The sequence below is a fragment of the Rhineura floridana genome, chromosome 7 (genome assembly GCF_030035675.1).
Source record: "Rhineura floridana isolate rRhiFlo1 chromosome 7, rRhiFlo1.hap2, whole genome shotgun sequence".
Lineage (NCBI taxonomy): Eukaryota > Metazoa > Chordata > Lepidosauria > Squamata > Rhineuridae > Rhineura > Rhineura floridana.
This window is the reverse complement of record NC_084486.1, coordinates 126,609,891-126,626,297: the sequence shown is the minus strand read 5'-3', so window position 1 is coordinate 126,626,297 and position 16,407 is coordinate 126,609,891. Positions and strand designations below refer to the sequence as shown.

The 16,407-nt window shown below is 45.5% G+C and overlaps 1 protein-coding gene across 3 annotated transcripts in view; it reads left to right on the top strand.

Annotated features, from left to right (window-relative positions):
- The first annotated feature begins 9,039 nt into the window (after positions 1-9,039).
- The window catches only part of PPM1L (protein phosphatase, Mg2+/Mn2+ dependent 1L), a 260,464-nt gene continuing 253,096 nt past the window's right edge, over positions 9,040-16,407 (top strand). The window contains exons 1-2 of one of the 3 annotated variants that reach the window (XM_061637206.1): positions 9,040-9,160; positions 10,587-11,340. In XM_061637206.1, the coding sequence (XP_061493190.1) occupies positions 10,942-11,340 (399 nt within the window). In that variant the 5' untranslated portion in view covers positions 9,040-9,160; positions 10,587-10,941. Of the gene's footprint in view, positions 9,184-9,818; positions 9,926-10,586; positions 11,341-16,407 lie in introns of those variants that run through there. The other 2 variants (XM_061637207.1, XM_061637208.1) reach the window with 2 other exon arrangements.

Here is a 16,407-nt window from a genome sequence, read left to right as displayed (position 1 = left end):
AGGGAGAAAAACTATTCGTCGGTCCAGAAGGAGTGCCTAGCGGTCGTGTGGGGACTGAACAAGTTGCACCCATACGTGTGGGGACGAAGATTCACAGTGACTACGGATCATCGGGCCTTGTTATGGTTGCAGACTATGAAAAACCATAACACTATGCTGCAGAGGTGGTCCTGGGCCCTACAGGACTATCAAGTGGACTTCCAGTTCATCAAAGGCAAGGACAATGTACTGGCTGATGGACTTTCCAGGCAAGTGGCTGGGACTGCAGTGACGTGACCAGACAGAGGAACAAAGAAAGACATTTTCCCCATAGAGACTTTTATTTGTTAACACGACGTATAAATCCTGGAACAGGAATAATACTCTGCTGTTGTTTAAGGGGGTGGAAATGTGATGTTCCTATATTAATGTATATATGGTAAGTGTTGTTGTTTTAGAAGATACATGGTAAGTGGAGTGAAAGAGGAGGGGGAGTGAATGGGCAGTAGAATGCGAGATGATTGGCTGAGTGTTTAAAATGGCTGAATGTATAAAAGGGAGAGTGAGAGTGGAATCTGGGGGGGGGAGAAGAGAACTGAGTGGGTTGCTTGGTGGGGTTTAGAGAGTTGTTTGCCAGGAGGGAGGTGGAGTTCGGATTAGTATTGAGTAAAACCATATGCTTATGTGCCTTAAGAAGAAATCTTGTTAATCTTGTTAGCTTTGTTATCTGTAATAAATACTTAATTTGGTTTACCAAAGGCCTGATCCTTGGCTGGGGTTTCACAGACCAGAAGGGAGGGTAAGGTAATGACCAAGGCTGAAGGGGAACTGTAACAAATGGTGGCAGCGGTGAAGAGAATAACAATACCAGTATTCAGAGTCTCTGGGAATACTAGTATTGGGACGTTACTGGTGGTTGCCTAGCAGGGGGATCTGTTGAGATCTGTGCTAGAGCGGGGAGAGAAACCATAAGAGAGAGCAGTCCGGACTGGTGGAGTCCCTGGTGGTGCCTAGAGACAGGCAGTAACCACGAGCAGGTAGGAACCTACAGGGAGAGCCAGGGACGGACGTATCACAGTCACTTCCAGCAGTTCCAGATACCCCCCTGGAGAGACCACCAGACCTGCTGGTCATTCCTCAGCCTGATCAGGCTCCTCTCCTCCCGACGGAGGAAGAGGACGGGACAGTGAATGAGGACCCACCTTCAGCTCGGACCAGGAGGCGTATGCGGTGGGAGATTCAACAATTCCAGCTGAGGAGTCTGCGCTTACGCACATGCTGTCCTGCCCAGAGTCTGAGACAGAGGCGAGACTGGAATTAATTCTTGTTTTATTAGAGTAAAGGTTACATCGAAAGCAGTGCGCTTCATAGACCTATGCTGACTCACTACTGACCCTAACAAGACTACCTAAGCATGCTCTGCAGCGTGTGGAGTAAGTTGACTCAGCACACCAATCAGGGGGGCACTGCCTTAAATAGGAAAGGTCTTTGCCCGTAATCTCTGACTCCTTTGAAATTCCACCTTCTGACTGACCCGCTTCTCGCAGTGTCTCACACGGGACGAGGGGGGCGAGCCTCCGCCTGCTCATTTGACAGTGCAGGCTCACTAGGTGCTGGCTCGACTTCAGGGGACAGAGAACCGGCTGGTGGGGAAGTGTTTGAAGTGCCAAAAGTCCTGGGGGAGTGGAGTAGGCGCGCGCGTGAGGTCATCCCCCAACAACTCTGTTAGGGTGCTTGTAGGTGGAACGAGCTTTGCGTTGACGGGAGGACTATCTGTGGGAACTGGGGGGCTGTCGACTTCACCCCCTCCCTCAATGCCCTCAAAAACCTCATCCACCTCTGGCTCCTCTCCCTGATCTATCTGGGGAAGCTGGGGCTCGACTGACTTCTCTCCCTGCTCCTCCTGGGGGAGTTGGGGCTCTACACGCACACCCAATAGTGACTCTGGGCACATGCAAGCAGGGAGCCCGCCCAACCCTATTTAAGCACCGCCCAGAGAGCTAATGCTAGTGGGGCGGTATAAAAATTTAACAAAATAAATAAATAAATAAATTAAGCTGGGAGAGGGGGGATAGTTGCTGAGTCAATGTCTTTGCCATCAAGTTGAACCTAATTAGTTAGAAAGGGATGCTGAGCTCTGAGTAAGCCGTAGCTTCATGAAGCGCACTGGACTGAATTCATGAAGCACACTGAACTGAAACTTTCTCTTTCTTCAATAAAAGAAAGAACTACAGCTGTGTCCGAGTTCTTTGAGTTCAGGAAGGGCATTATCAGAGTTCAAGGACTCATTCCTGCTGGGCAAAAATATTCAAGGGGGCAGTGAGGGGTGTGGCCTGGGAATATAGAGACACCTAGAATGCCACATTGGCCCCTAGGCCTGAGATTCCCCACCCCTGCTCTGGTGGAATGGGACTAAATAGAAGAAGGGGTTAAGGGATGCAAATACCAATATGGCACCTGTATTGTCCTGTGGGGCAAATGGCAGCTTCAGGGGAAAAAAACATTGATTTTATAACAGCATTGGAGGAAAGGGTTAAAAAACCTCCACTGGTGCCATGGCCCCAGTCCAAATTCTCTTTCCTATTAATATTAAATATATATATACGTAGAAGAACCCTGTTCACTAATCTCCCATATCACCTTTAGGACACTTCCAGACTGTTGTTATTTTCAGGTGGGATCCAATCTTATGCCACCAAATTCAGGTTGTGCAATTAAAGTTAATGAGTGTTCTTGTGCAACAAACCCACTCCCCCCCCCCAAAAAATGACTTTTTGTGATAAGGAAAATGTTGAGAAAATGCAGTAGAAAGTATGGGATAACAATTTCTTGATGTGAGTGATATCGTACAATCTCCCTGGAAACAAATAAGAATGAATGCTCAATCAATAGTTGTCGTCTAGTCTCTCTCAAACAAATTAGGATGAATGCGCAACAAACTGGTGATCTGGAAGTGGCTTTAGCTCTCAGAATCTTGGTCTGCATACACACCATACATTTAAAGCACATTTGAAGCACATGGCTTCCCCCAAAGAATCCTGGGAGCTGTAATTTATCCACCACAGAGCTACAAATCAGAACCCTTAACAAATGACACTTCCTAGGATTTTTTGGAGGAAGTTATATGCTGTTAAGTGTATGTAGTGTACACAGCCTTCCTCTTTTTCCAATATAGGCAAATGTACTTGCTCTACCCCTACTTTCATGTCCTCATTGCCCTTCCCCCATACTGCCCAGGCAACAGGAGGGAAGGTCTAAAGTGCGGAGCCTCCCTGGGTGTGTCTTTTGCAGGCTTTTGTGCTGCGTGAATTACAATCAAGAAGAATATGAACAAAATTTTCATACAACCAGGAGACATCCTCAGGGTACCATATGCGTTTATATTTCATTGCAAGGCAGATTATGTGAGCAATGAACTGCTTGGCAGTCGTGAACATTATTCTCCACATTTTAGAATGTATTTTAATAAAGCTTTCATTAAATATAGAATTTAACTCAATTATACTTTGCTAGGAGAAGGCGCAAATACAGTAGTTATTTAAAAACAACATGCCCGATCATTTTGGAGCAAATCTTGCCAGAGCAGATGCAGGCATCTTGCATGAGAGGACTAAACAGGGCACTAATGCAATCAACAATTAAAATAAGATTTACTCTGCAGAATGTACACCATAAAGCCAGGGAGAGGCAACAAACTGTTTTGTTCCCGGCAAACAGACTGCACCCAAGACTGGGCCTTTTTTATATACAGTAAAAACCCTGTTTTTAGCTAGTTGTCCTCCATAGAGATGATTGGTCCTAAATTTAAACAATTCATTTATTACCTTTTATTTTATACATTTATTACATATTTCTCCAAGGAACTCAGGATAGTATACATGCTCCCATTTAATCCTCACAACAGCCCTGTGAGGTAGGTCAGGCTGAGAAGGAGCAACTTGTCCAAGATCAGTGAGCTTATTAGCAGGGTAGGGACATGAACCTGGATCTTGCTGCTGTTAGTCACCCTACACCAGGAGTGGGGAACCAGTTGTCCTCTAGTTGTCATTGGACTCCAACTACCATCACACCTCGTCAGCATGGCCAGTGATCAGGGATGGTGGGAGCTGTAGTCCAGCGACATCTGGAGGGCCACAGATTCCCCACCCCTGCTAACCACCCCACTGCTTCACCGCACCAACTTGAACGTCCTTAGTGGAGCATGTGCTCCAATGTAAGGGTCCCATTTTCCTGTGCAGGCCTTGTGCCATCCAAAAGGCTTTGGTGGAAGGTCAGAGAGTGAAAGTAAGAAGCTGCCTTGTACCATGTCAGACTATTCATCCTCCAGACCTGGACTGTCTACTCGAATTAGTTGGCTGTGCCTGTCATTGGCTCTGACTCCATCTACTGTTGGGTGCATGCATTTCACCCTGCCAGTACCAATGGGCACCAGCCACCAGTCGCTCTGTGAGGGAACAGCAGTCTCCTAACAACTCTAAACACCTTAACAAACTACAGTTCCCAGGATTCTTTTTTTTGGGGGGGAGCCATGTCAAAGTGGTTTAAAAGTCCTTAAAAAGACTTTCCTCTTTTCCCAGGCATTTTAGCATGTGTTTTAAATTGTTTTATATTGTTTTAAATTTTTAAATTGTGTTTTAAATTGTTTTTAAAATATGTTTTAAATTGTATATCTGTTTTAAAGTTTTTGGTTGCTGTAAACCGCCCAGAGAGCTTCAGCTATGGGGCGGTATACAAGTGCAATAAATAAATAAAATAAATAAATAAAATGTGTGGTGCAGATGTGGTCATAGAGTATAAGACTCTATGGTAAGTGCACACATATAGAGGGTCGGGCTAAGATATTTTGTTGCTTGATGCAAAGCATACAGAGGGGCCCATCATTCCACACACAGTAGCTGACTAGACTGGCAGTTTAAAACATAAAAACATACAAAGAGCCTGCTGGATCAAGCCAGTGGCCCATCTAGGATCCTGCTCTCACAGTGACCAACCAGAGGCCCATGAGAAGTCCACAAGCAAGACCTGAGCACAACAGGACTCTCCCCTTCTGCTCTTTCCAGCAACTGGTATTCAGAGGCATACTGCCCCCAAAAGTAGAGGTGGAACATATCCATCGTGGCTAGTAGCCACTGATAGTAGTTGAATGCTCCTTTAGCATTGGAAATGGGATAGCTTATTTCACGGCATCTGATGGCAGCAGGTTAGTCGAGGGGAATGCTGCCTGCTCCGCAACATCTGCTGCCTGAGGTAGTTTCCTCACTGAGTCTAACGAGGGCCGGTCCTGCTCATATATCAATTGTTTAAAAGAGCATTTAATAAACACACACGCTATGGCCTAATAATTTCTTTGACATAATCAGAGAGGAGCCTCTGTTTTTTAAAAAATAGTAAATTCTCTTTCAGAGGCTGACCTGTTCATAAACAAGAAATCTGTGCAGTTTAGCAGAGTCACTTTCTCTAAATAATGGTAGTGCTCCGACTGACCTGTTCAAATAAAATAGATACACATGAGGAGAGAAGTACTGAGCAGAAGATAATGATCTGAACCAGTGAACTTACAAGGGTCCTTAAAATAGTGCTTGTTATTTTTGCATGTCTGTCTGCTTGCTTGAATCTGTCATCCTCCATGACATTCCTCTAAAGAGCTGCATGCATTTAAAGAAACAAAACTAGTGGTCAGAAAATTGTGAGAGGTTACCACATTATCCTGTTCAATGTACATGAATGTGAAGTTATTTCATATTCCTTGCTGTAAACACAGGGCATGATCCAATCAGAGTAAAATACTCTCCAGACCATTCACTTGGTTAAACAGGAGTGGCTGAACTAAGCAGATGCTTAAATTATGTGGGTTGCCAGCAGTAGCGTAGTGGCAAATTCAGAAGTGCAGGGTCCCTTCATGATAGTCACAGCCAAGGCCCTTTTTTGTTGTGTGGTTGAGAACGAGATCCTTGTTAATGCCTTCTTCCACAACAACAGACATCCCTAGGAGCAATCAGCATGAAAGGGGAGAGTGTTAGCTACTAAGAAGAGTCTTCTCTGCAGCTGACTCACCCTTCACTCTCATTGGTTCCATTCAGCAGGAAAGGACAAGGAAGCATGTGAAAAGACTCTTCTCAGCAGCTAATACACTCCCCTTTCATGCTGATTGGCTTGCAGGATGCTGGAGACACTGGGACCCTGCTCCCAAAAAAGTAAGGGGTCTAAGACCCCCTGAGACTCCAGACCACTATACCCCTGGTTGCTAGCAGCAGAGGGTGCACTGAAATGACTAGTTTGCCCATGCAGCAGTCCAGCTGAGGGGTGACTGTGCATGTGGGAGCACCTCTCCACCATTTCTGGTGTTAGGCGGTGCCCTGGATTTGAACCTGGGATCCTCTGCATGCAGGATCTGAGTTGGTCCACCAGGCTAGGGCTCTTCTTGCAACCAGCAGCTGTTGGCGCAAAGGGCAGTGGTGCTTACCTGACCTGCATCACTGTGGGATTTACTTCTGAGTAACCATGCATAGGATTGCACTGCACAAATGTCTAAATAGGTAAGGTGGTAGGTAGTAGAAGAGACTTGCTGGGTGCGGCAGAGCTACTACACTAGCTTCCTGGGAGGTGAGTTGCTGTTACTTACTGGGAGGGGACAGGGGGAAGAGTGAGGCTGCAGGGAGGTTGATGTGGTGTAAACACTCCAATAGGAGTGCCGGACTGGTTCTGCTAGTGCATTTGCAGCACATGAATCTCCCTGCTGCCTTTTGATGCCATTTTTTTTTGCATACTGTGTTTATTGTTATGTGCAGTATGGAACTTTCTAAGTTACTCAGAAATCTTTATCAGGTTATTTGGAAAAGCTTAGCAACTAAAATATGAAATGTCATCCATGTATTTAATTTTATTTAAATCATTTATATCCTGCCTCGCCTACAAAGGCTGCTTAACAAAACAGTAGTGTAGCGGCAAATTCTGATGTGCAGGGTCACACCACACCCCCTCACAGCCACTCTCCCTATTAGAAGATTGTAATATTATTCAATATAATAAAATAAGCTTTCAATCTCTTATTTTGTGTGAAGTACTTTTCCTTAGTGATGCACTGCAACAATCACTGCAGATCTCCACGTGTGCCTTTCAGCTAGATCTACTATTTTCTGTGCATGTGTACAGGCAAATATACTAAGATGCTATAAGATAAGGAACTTCCTTTGCTGACTTTTCCTTCTTGGTTGCCATACTAGGGGTAGTGTTGTTAGGTACAGAGAACAGTCTTCTCAGTGGCTGGCTCACCTCCTTTCACTTAGATTGGCTCCAATTAGCAGGAAAGGACTCTGAAGGCATAGGGATCCTACTGGGTCTCTGCTCCCCAAAAAGTAAGGGGTTTAAGACCCCCTGGGACCCTGAATGACTACACCCCTGTAAGAACATAAGAACATAAGAAGAGCCTGCTGGATCAGGCCAGTGGCCCATCTAGTCCAGCATCCTGTTCTCACAGTGGCCAACCAGGTGCCTGGGGGAAGCCCGCAAGCAGGACCCGAGTGCAAGAACACTCCCCTCCTGAGGCTTCCGGCAACTGGTTTTCAGAAGCATGCTGCCTCTGACTAGGGTGGCAGAGCACAGCCATCATGGCTAGTAGCCATTGATAGCCCTGTCCTCCATGAATTTGTCTAATCTTCTTTTAAAGCCGTCCAAGCTGGTGGCCATTACTGCATCTTGTGGGAGCAAATTCCATAGTTTAACTATGCGCTGAGTAAAGAAGTACTTCCTTTTGTCTGTCCTGAATCTTCCAACATTCAGCTTCTTTGAATGTCCACGAGTTCTAGTATTATGAGAGAGGGAGAAGAACTTTTCTCTATCCACTTTCTCAATGCCATGCATAATTTTATACACTTCTATCATGACTCCTCTGACCCGCCTTTTCTCTAAACTAAAAAGCCCCAAATGCTGCAACCTTTCCTTGTAAGGGAGTCGCTCCATCCCCTTGATCATTCTGGTTGCCCTCTTCTGAACCTTTTCCAACTCTATAATATCCTTTTTGAGATGAGGCGACCAGAACTGTACACAGTATTCCAAATGCGGTCGCACCATAGATTTATACAATGGCATTATGATATCGGCTGTTTTATTTTCAATACCTTTCCTAATTATCGCTAGCATGGAATTTGCCTTTTTCACAGCTGCCGCACACTGGGTCGACATTTTCATCGTGCTGTCCACTACAACCCCGAGGTCTCTCTCCTGGTCGGTCACCGCCAGTTCAGACCCCATGAGCGTATATGTGAAATTCAGATTTTTTGCTCCAATATGCATAATTTTACACTTGTTTATATTGAATTGCATTTGCCATTTTTCTGCCCATTCACTCAGTTTGGAGAGGTCTTTTTGGAGCTCTTCGCAATCCCTTTTTGTTTTAACAACCCTGAACAATTTAGTGTCATCAGCAAACTTGGCCACTTCACTGCTCACTCCTAATTCTAGGTCATTAATGAACAAGTTGAAAAGTACAGGTCCCAATACCGATCCTTGAGGGACTCCACTTTCTACAGCCCTCCATTGGGAGAACTGTCCGTTTATTCCTACTCTCTGCTTTCTGCTTCTTAACCAATTTCTTATCCACAAGAGGACCTCTCCTCTTATTCCATGACTGCTAAGCTTCCTCAGAAGCCTTTGGTGAGGTACCTTGTCAAACGCTTTTTGAAAGTCTAAGTACACTATGTCCACTGGATCACCTCTATCTATATGCTTGTTGACACTCTCAAAGAATTCTAATAGGTTACTGAGACAGGACTTTCCCTTGCAGAAGCCATGCTTCTGATAAATGACTCGGACAACACCACAATTACCAAATCAAAACAAAATCCAGCATGTAGAATCACAAGAAATAAAAGAAATGCGTAATCGATTCTGACGCCTGAAAAATCCCCAACCCTGTCACTCTCCACCAAAAGCCCCCTCTCTGTTTCTAAGCCTGGACTCCTAAATATTTTTGGCAGAGGGCGCAAGAGAGCAAGCCTGTTCTTCCACACTTGGGGACTACACGCCCCAGAAGTCTTCGGCGCCGGTTCCTGCCAATCATACGACAGCACCCAAACGCGAAGGCTCCCGGGATTTGTAGGCAACGGCGGCCTAGAGAGGCAGCACGGCGGCAGTCGAGCCCAGCCTAGTGGGAGGGACAGGCGCAAGAGGAAAGGGGAGCCAGGTATCTTGCGGGCGGCCCTGCAGGTGACGGCAGCCGGGGAGGGGGCGCCGGGAGAACGAGGACAGGGGCGCGCGATATCGGGTCTCCTGGAGCAAAAAAGGAGGCCCGAGGGAGCGCGGCATGTACAAGGCAAGCCGCAAGAGAGGGGCGAGTCGGCCGGAGACGAGCGTGCCTTGATCCTTTTTGCAGCAAGGGGGAAGAGGCACGAGGCGTGCTCCTTTCTTTCCTTTGGTTGGGGTCGGGAGCCTTAGCATGTAAATCCCTGCACCAGCTTCATTATAGCAGCAGCAGCACAAGAGTAGGATGGAGGGCTGGTTAAAGGAAGCCCATCCCACCTAGCCCCCTTTCACTCAGGCCATGTGCCCCCACCCGCCCCCAGGTGTACGCGCGGGCGCCCCCCCCCGTGACCTGCAAACTCAAGCTTAAGCCCGGAGCGGGAAGCTCTCCCCCGCCCTCCCAAAAATGGGATGCCTCAAAAGTTCCACACCAGCCGGAGTTAGGGGGACGACTCTGGCTAGTGATTCCCTCATTGGATTGCGGAAGGAAAAGACTGCAGGGCAGCTGGGGGAGATCGCCTTGTGCCGGGGATTGCCAAGGGAACTGCGGAGCCATTTCCTGCCAGGGGTGATCGGCCTTGCTCCTTATTTTCAGGAACCCCACCCCCGCCAGCTCTGAAATTCTACCCTGTTTTGTTTCATTTATTATTTCAAAACCCCACTTTCGCTGAATGGTGCCCAGCTGCCCATCCAGCTCTGCCCGCTGAAGGTGATTTATTGGCATTATTCATGAGTTGCGCCTTCCCTTTTGATCCCTACTACTGCTCTCCACTGTTTGCCATAGGCTGCAGCTAGTCTCTGGGTTGCCCGGCTTCCATCCATGTGCTCGGTGCCAAAGCACTTGGTCTGCTCTGCTCCCGGAGCCCATGCTGTTTCTTACTCCTTTCCCCCATTGCTCCTGGTTCGTTTCTCAGCGGGCATTCGCCGGCTTGTGGCCTTGGTGCTTTTGCGTGTTTGTTTTTCCCTTCCCTGCTTTCCAATCTCTCTGCGCCCCTTAGACCCTGTGCCGGCAACTCTTCTGGGCTGCCGCTAGAGAAAAGTGCTCCTGCTTGGAGTTTGCATTAGCAGAAGCATTGAATTGATTTACTGTCCTACTTTGGCGGCATCCCTGGGCGGCTAGGAGTGAGCGCCCGGGAAACAGCAGCAAAAGGAGGAGGGAGGAGGCAGAAGGGGCCCTTTTGTGTGCTCCCTTGTACATCCGGCTGTTTCCTTCTTGCCACTGTCCTGGCTGTAGAAGGTTGTAAGAGTGCTTTGCGACAGAGCGCTGAGGCTGGTCACAATCTCGCTCTCTCGTTGCTGGATTTGTAGTGCTAGTCCAGTGCGTGCGTGTGTCCCCCCTCCCTCATGTGCTGATGTTTGCTGTCTTGCAGTTCATCTTCTCCAACGGGGAGCCACATGCTTGTTGAAAAGGCAGGAGCCAGAAGAGGAGGCAGATAAGCAAGCCCTTGGTTGTGCGGGAGCATGTGCTGATCTCGACTACTTGACATCAGAGCTACCTCCAGCCATCTGTGATTTCAGCCGCCTGAAGCCTGGTGCACAGGGAGGGGGAGGAGGAGGAGGAGGAGGCAGCCATAGCGAGCTCCGAGAACCCTGCCCTCAGTGGGTTTGTATTACCAGAGCATGCACTGATTTGCTGCCTTGTCTTAGACCCATCCCAATCATCGGGGTGTGTGTGTGCGTGGCTGGTGCATGGTGTGTGTGGGGGATCCACTGTCTCTGTAATAAATGATAGAGGATACAATGACTTTGCTGTCTCTGCTGGGTCGGATCATGCGCTACTTCTTGCTGAGACCGGAGACCCTCTTCCTGTTATGCATCAGCCTGGCCCTGTGGAGCTACTTCTTCCATACGGATGAAGTGAAGACGATTGTCAAGTCCAGCAGGGATGCCGTGAAGATGGTGAAGGGCAAGGTGGCGGAGATCATGCAGAATGACCGGCTCGGGGGTCTGGATGTGCTGGATGCTGAGTTTTCCAAGACTTGGGAGTTCAAGAACCACAATGTGGCCGTGTACTCCATCCAAGGCCGGAGGGACCACATGGAGGACAGGTTCGAAGTGATCACTGACCTGGTGAACAAGACCCATCCTTCCATATTTGGGATATTTGATGGGCACGGAGGCGAGGCAAGTTTCAGGCTGTTTGTTTTGGGTTTGGGGTTTTTGCTTCCATTTCTTTATTTACGGCAACATTCAGCTGTTTAGGTGGCAGTTGAGTGCATTGGCTTCAAGTTGATTTTTGTTGTCATTAATGTCTCTGGTTTGGGTAGAAACCATTTAAATAGACAACTGGAGCAAGTGGACAAAATCCTAGCCTTTCCCCCCCTTATTTATTAAAAAACCCTGCCAATTGGCCATCCTGACAGTAATGACTGTGAATGCAAACTTGCTCATGATTTTGCTCTTCTAACAACGGTGGAGTTTAAAGATGATGGTATCTGCTGAGTGAATTCAGCAGATGCTGTAATGGTTGGTTAAAGGGCAACTTTACTGAAATAAAGCACATTTTTATTGCAAAAAACAAAACCAGAGAATCCTTAATGTTCCCAGCTGAGGAACAAAACTTGACAAACTTTCTTCTAGTCAACCAAGGAATTAACCTCATGTACTTGCCCTTTTTTAAATAATAATAATTATTTCCGGCCTTAGAAGTTTGTTTTTTGTCTACACTGCTTTCTGTACCCTTTCTGCTCACTGAGACAAGCTGTTTGTCTTGGACAGCAGCAAAAATACCATGTGTTGCTCCCTCTTTCTTTGCAATGCAAAGGTTGTTGTAGCTTTTTACGGGGGGGGGGGGAAGAGAAAATCTGTTAGTGACATCCTAGCTGCAGACCTGTTTTCTGTGTCAGCAATTTGATATAGGGAGGTTTTCCCTTTTCTTTTCCTTGGATTTGAAGAGTTACCAGGACGTGGCGGGTTCTGGAGGAAGGATTGCGTTAATGTTAAATGAAATACTTTGTGCACCAGCTGAAGCGCTTGGCATGTGTTTGTTTTTATTTGCTTCTGTGTTATGATCTGAGGGTCTTTGGGCTTCCTGCACCTGTTCTGACAAGTCAAACTTGCTGGGAAAGCTCTGACGGCACTCAGGCACAAATTGAGCTCCCCAAGGACTGCAGCTGTTCGTATAACTCCTGTACCTCTTTCTTCCTTCTGTGCACTAGAGACACATCAGGGGAAGCGGTTTTTAGCAGCCCAATCCTATACATGCATGCTTACTTAGAAGCAAGTCTCACTTCCCAATAAGTGTGCATGGAGCTACAGCCCAAATCTCTAGGGAAGGCGGGAGTTAGAATATCAATATTATTGGGACTTTGTTTGGGAAACATCTACTGTGGGTATAAAAATAGAACTAAATTTCAGATTGATAATTGTTGAAAACTTTTGTTCATGATCTGATATTTGGTTGTGATAAACGTGCTTTCTTGGTTTTCTTTTTTGTTTAGTTTTTCAAAGGACCAGATTGGAGGGGGAATTGTATGTTGCCTGGAGTCGCAAATTCTTTTCTGCATGCCATATTGAAAGAAGCAGGAGCTGTGCAATTTCTGGGGCTCTGCTCATTTTTTATGGTTTTTCCCTCAGGAGAAATGCCTGGTGGATTGGGCCACTAGCAATGTTTATACTATTAAGTAGCTAAGTATAAATGTTTATAACTCAGGTGCCCTTTGAAAACCATCTCTTCCAGATTTGTGCAGAAATATAGCTTGGCAAAATGTTTGGTTGTACCCTAAATCATCTTTTTCTTCTCCTCCTACCCCAAAATTAAATCTTTAGCTAAGCCATCCCTGATGCACTGAGTTCTCTTTCATGGAAATGATGGAAAGCCTTTTGTAGACAGAAGCATACTGCTAACATTTAACTCAACATGTAAGAGCAACTCTTGTTTTGGTATATCAGATGATACGTCACTTGTAGCTGTAAATTGCATTAGAATACTTTACCTAGGAAGCCATTGTTTAAAAAATTAGGGATGTATGACTTACATGAAGATGTGTAGTGCATATGCCTTATTCATTATTAGAGAGAGCTGATTATATTGAGCAAAATCATTAAGCCTTTATAGACCACATAACTTGGAGGATCTCTGGCGACTAGTTATGATGGCTGACTACCTGCAGGATCAAAGCCAATGGTGCCTCTGAATACCAGTTGCTGGAGACCCACAGCAGGGGAGGGCTGTTTCCTACTTGAGGGCTACCTAGAGGCATGTGATTGGCCACTGTTGGCAACTGGATGTTGGATTAGATGGGCTTTTGGAGTCACCCAGCAGGCCTCTTCTTACGTTCATTTGTTACTTCTTTACTAAGTGGTGCACAGAATCAGGCTGGTTAAAGAGCGAAAAAGATATGGAGGATTCCATCCTTTTAGCATGTACTTGTGGACAAAAGTGTTATGCTGTGGTTTATTTCTATGCTACCTTTTGGCCCAAAAGGCCCCCAAAGTGGCTCACAAAGTGTATCTTCTGTTTTATAATTTAGATTGTTTGAATTTAGGTATTGGAGAAAGGATGAAATCATGTTTCTGTGGCCATGAAACTGGATTTTCTTGAAGTGGTCTGCCTCACATCTTGTGGATAGGGGTGGAGCATCAAGGCTAGGAACAGGATGGAGAAAATTACAGCTGCCTGTGATGTAGAGGAGAAACTGAAATAACACAGCTGGAAAACAGGCAATCTGAATTGATCCAGGCTATATGATAAGATTGGCTCATGCAGTGGGGTGGCAAGTTGCTTTTTCTTGGGTGTCAGTGCAGCTTACATGGACTGGTCCCTCTAAAGATGAAATGGGCAAAAAAGTTGGTTTATAATTGGTGCGTATAAACAATTCTCTCTGATAAAAGGCAGAATATGTTGTAACTGGAGAAGCATCAGGTCTTTAGGTCCTATTTACTCTACAGATTAACTTTTATTACTATTTGGTGGGATTCTGTTCATATTGCCTATTACTCCATATTGCCCTGAGGTATATTGGGTAATGATGTTGGCCCCACAGCTGTGGAACTCCCTTCCTAAGGAAGTTTCATTTTGCTTCTGCCTTGTTGGATTTTCAGCATGAAGCCAAAGCAGTCCTCTTCTGGAGGGCTTTTTGAGTTGGCTTGATTAGCTCCTTTTCTTATTTCTGCCGTTCGATACTGCTATATTTATAGGACGTTTTTATATGATTTTATATTGTTTCATATGTCTTGTTGGCTGCATTGGACACTGATAGTCAAAAGGCAGGTTACAAATATTTTTATCAATAAACTGTTAGGAATGAATGGTGTTAATTTATAGCAGCTGATTATCTGCTCAGAATGTATTTCAGCTTCCAACATTTTCCTCCTTTCTCTGGACATTATTGCACACTCTTTATTAGCAAACGGACCCAATTGAAAATTGCAGTGTTCATGTGTTTATGGTTAGACTTGGACAAATAGCTGATGGGATGGCTGAGATAGGGAGGCAACTATGGTGAGTTTATTTTGGAGATGTGCTAACTATTTATGTGACTGTTCTTTATTTCATCATAGACGAATGGTAAGATGGTGATTTTCCATTTCCTGTCTTGCACTAACAGCTGGTGTGCAAAGCACCATGAAGTGGAATTTTGGCGGCCTTGCTGTAGGAGTTGTAACATACCAAGTAGCCGTTAAAAGTATTCCAAAAAGTACTCTGGCCTTTACAGATGTCTCTTATGTGATAACAGCATTGGCGCAAACAGTTGCCCCATTAACCCCCCTCCCAAAAAAACCTTTTGTGTTAGCAAGCACCTTGAATGCGTCAAAGAACTGTAGAGTTACAGGTGGCCTTTTAGGTCCAACACTGCTTGATGCAGGAAATCCAAACATAGCACATCCCAAAAAAACTGCTGTCAAGCTTCTGCGGGATCGTTTCAGTATTGCCTTTAGTGTTGCAGTAGCAGTAAATGCGGTTTGGCTCTGCCCTGTGCCTTTATGGCATGTTGGCAATCCATAACCATGTGGGAGTTGTCCATGTGGGAGTTGCCTCTCCATGCAATGTCAGGGGTTGCCCCTCTTGGCAACTGGAGCAAAGTTGGCATGGGGAAGTAACAGCATTTTATTTTCCCCACATCATTATTTGCATTTAACTTCTGGCTTTCTTGACCAGTGCATGAAGGCACAGAGCTGCAGTGGCTTCCATAGAGAGACATTGGGAGGGGCCCTCTGCAATGTGCTTCAGTCACCCTTTTAATTTCCATCATGATAAATTGTGGGATGACTAGTGAATTTATGCCATGGCACAAAGTATAGGCAGAGAACTCTTGTCTTAACAGTAGGGTCTGCATGCATTTTTGTAGAAGTTGTTTGCTAGATGCCATGATCTTGCCTGATACCAGATGTCAGAACATGTAATGTGTATTGCAAGTGTTTCAGATTAGGAAACTGTCAGTGAAAACAAATTCTATTATTTTGCTCCATGCATAGTGTCCAAAATTAGATGGGTATGATGCTTAGGACGCAATGCTGAACTATAGTTTAGCATTGTGAGAATGAACCAAAGGAAACCTTGGGCTTGCTCACTCCCTCATTCCCCCCTCCTCTTCCAACATGACCATCGGGAGGAGTTGGTAGTTTTCACTTCCATTTTTGATGAACTATGTTATCTGAAGTTGGAGAAACTGTGGTTAATCTTAACTGTGGTTACTGGTATATGAAGCTGGCTTGTTTTTGCTGGCTATAATTAATATTAACCACAGTTTAGAGTTTGAACATAACTGTATTAATCTAAGGTGGAAGCAGAAGCTTCTGATCTCAGGCATGTGAGCCTAAGGCCAGGTTTATCAGGGAATGGGGAACTTGTGTGGCTCCAGATGTTGCTGGACTCCAGTTTTCATCATCCACGACCATGGGCCATGTTTGCTGGAGCTGATGGGAGTTGGAGTCCAAAAGCATTTGGCGGGCCAAGGTTCTTATCCCTGGTTCAGCATTGCCTGCCAATTAGGCTAATAAGGGGTGGATTTTCTACAGAAAGCTTTGGCTATGGGGCGGTATATAAATGTAATAAATAAATAAATCTATATTTTTGTATCATCGTTCTGTTTTGTTACTCTCTGTCTTCCGAAACCATTTTATTAGGGGATAATATTGGGATTTTTTTATAACAAAAGGTTTGTATTTTTGGACATAAATTAATTTTGTTAAACATGTAACCCGAGTCTCTCTTACTTACTTTTCAGATAAAAATAAGTCATAGCACAT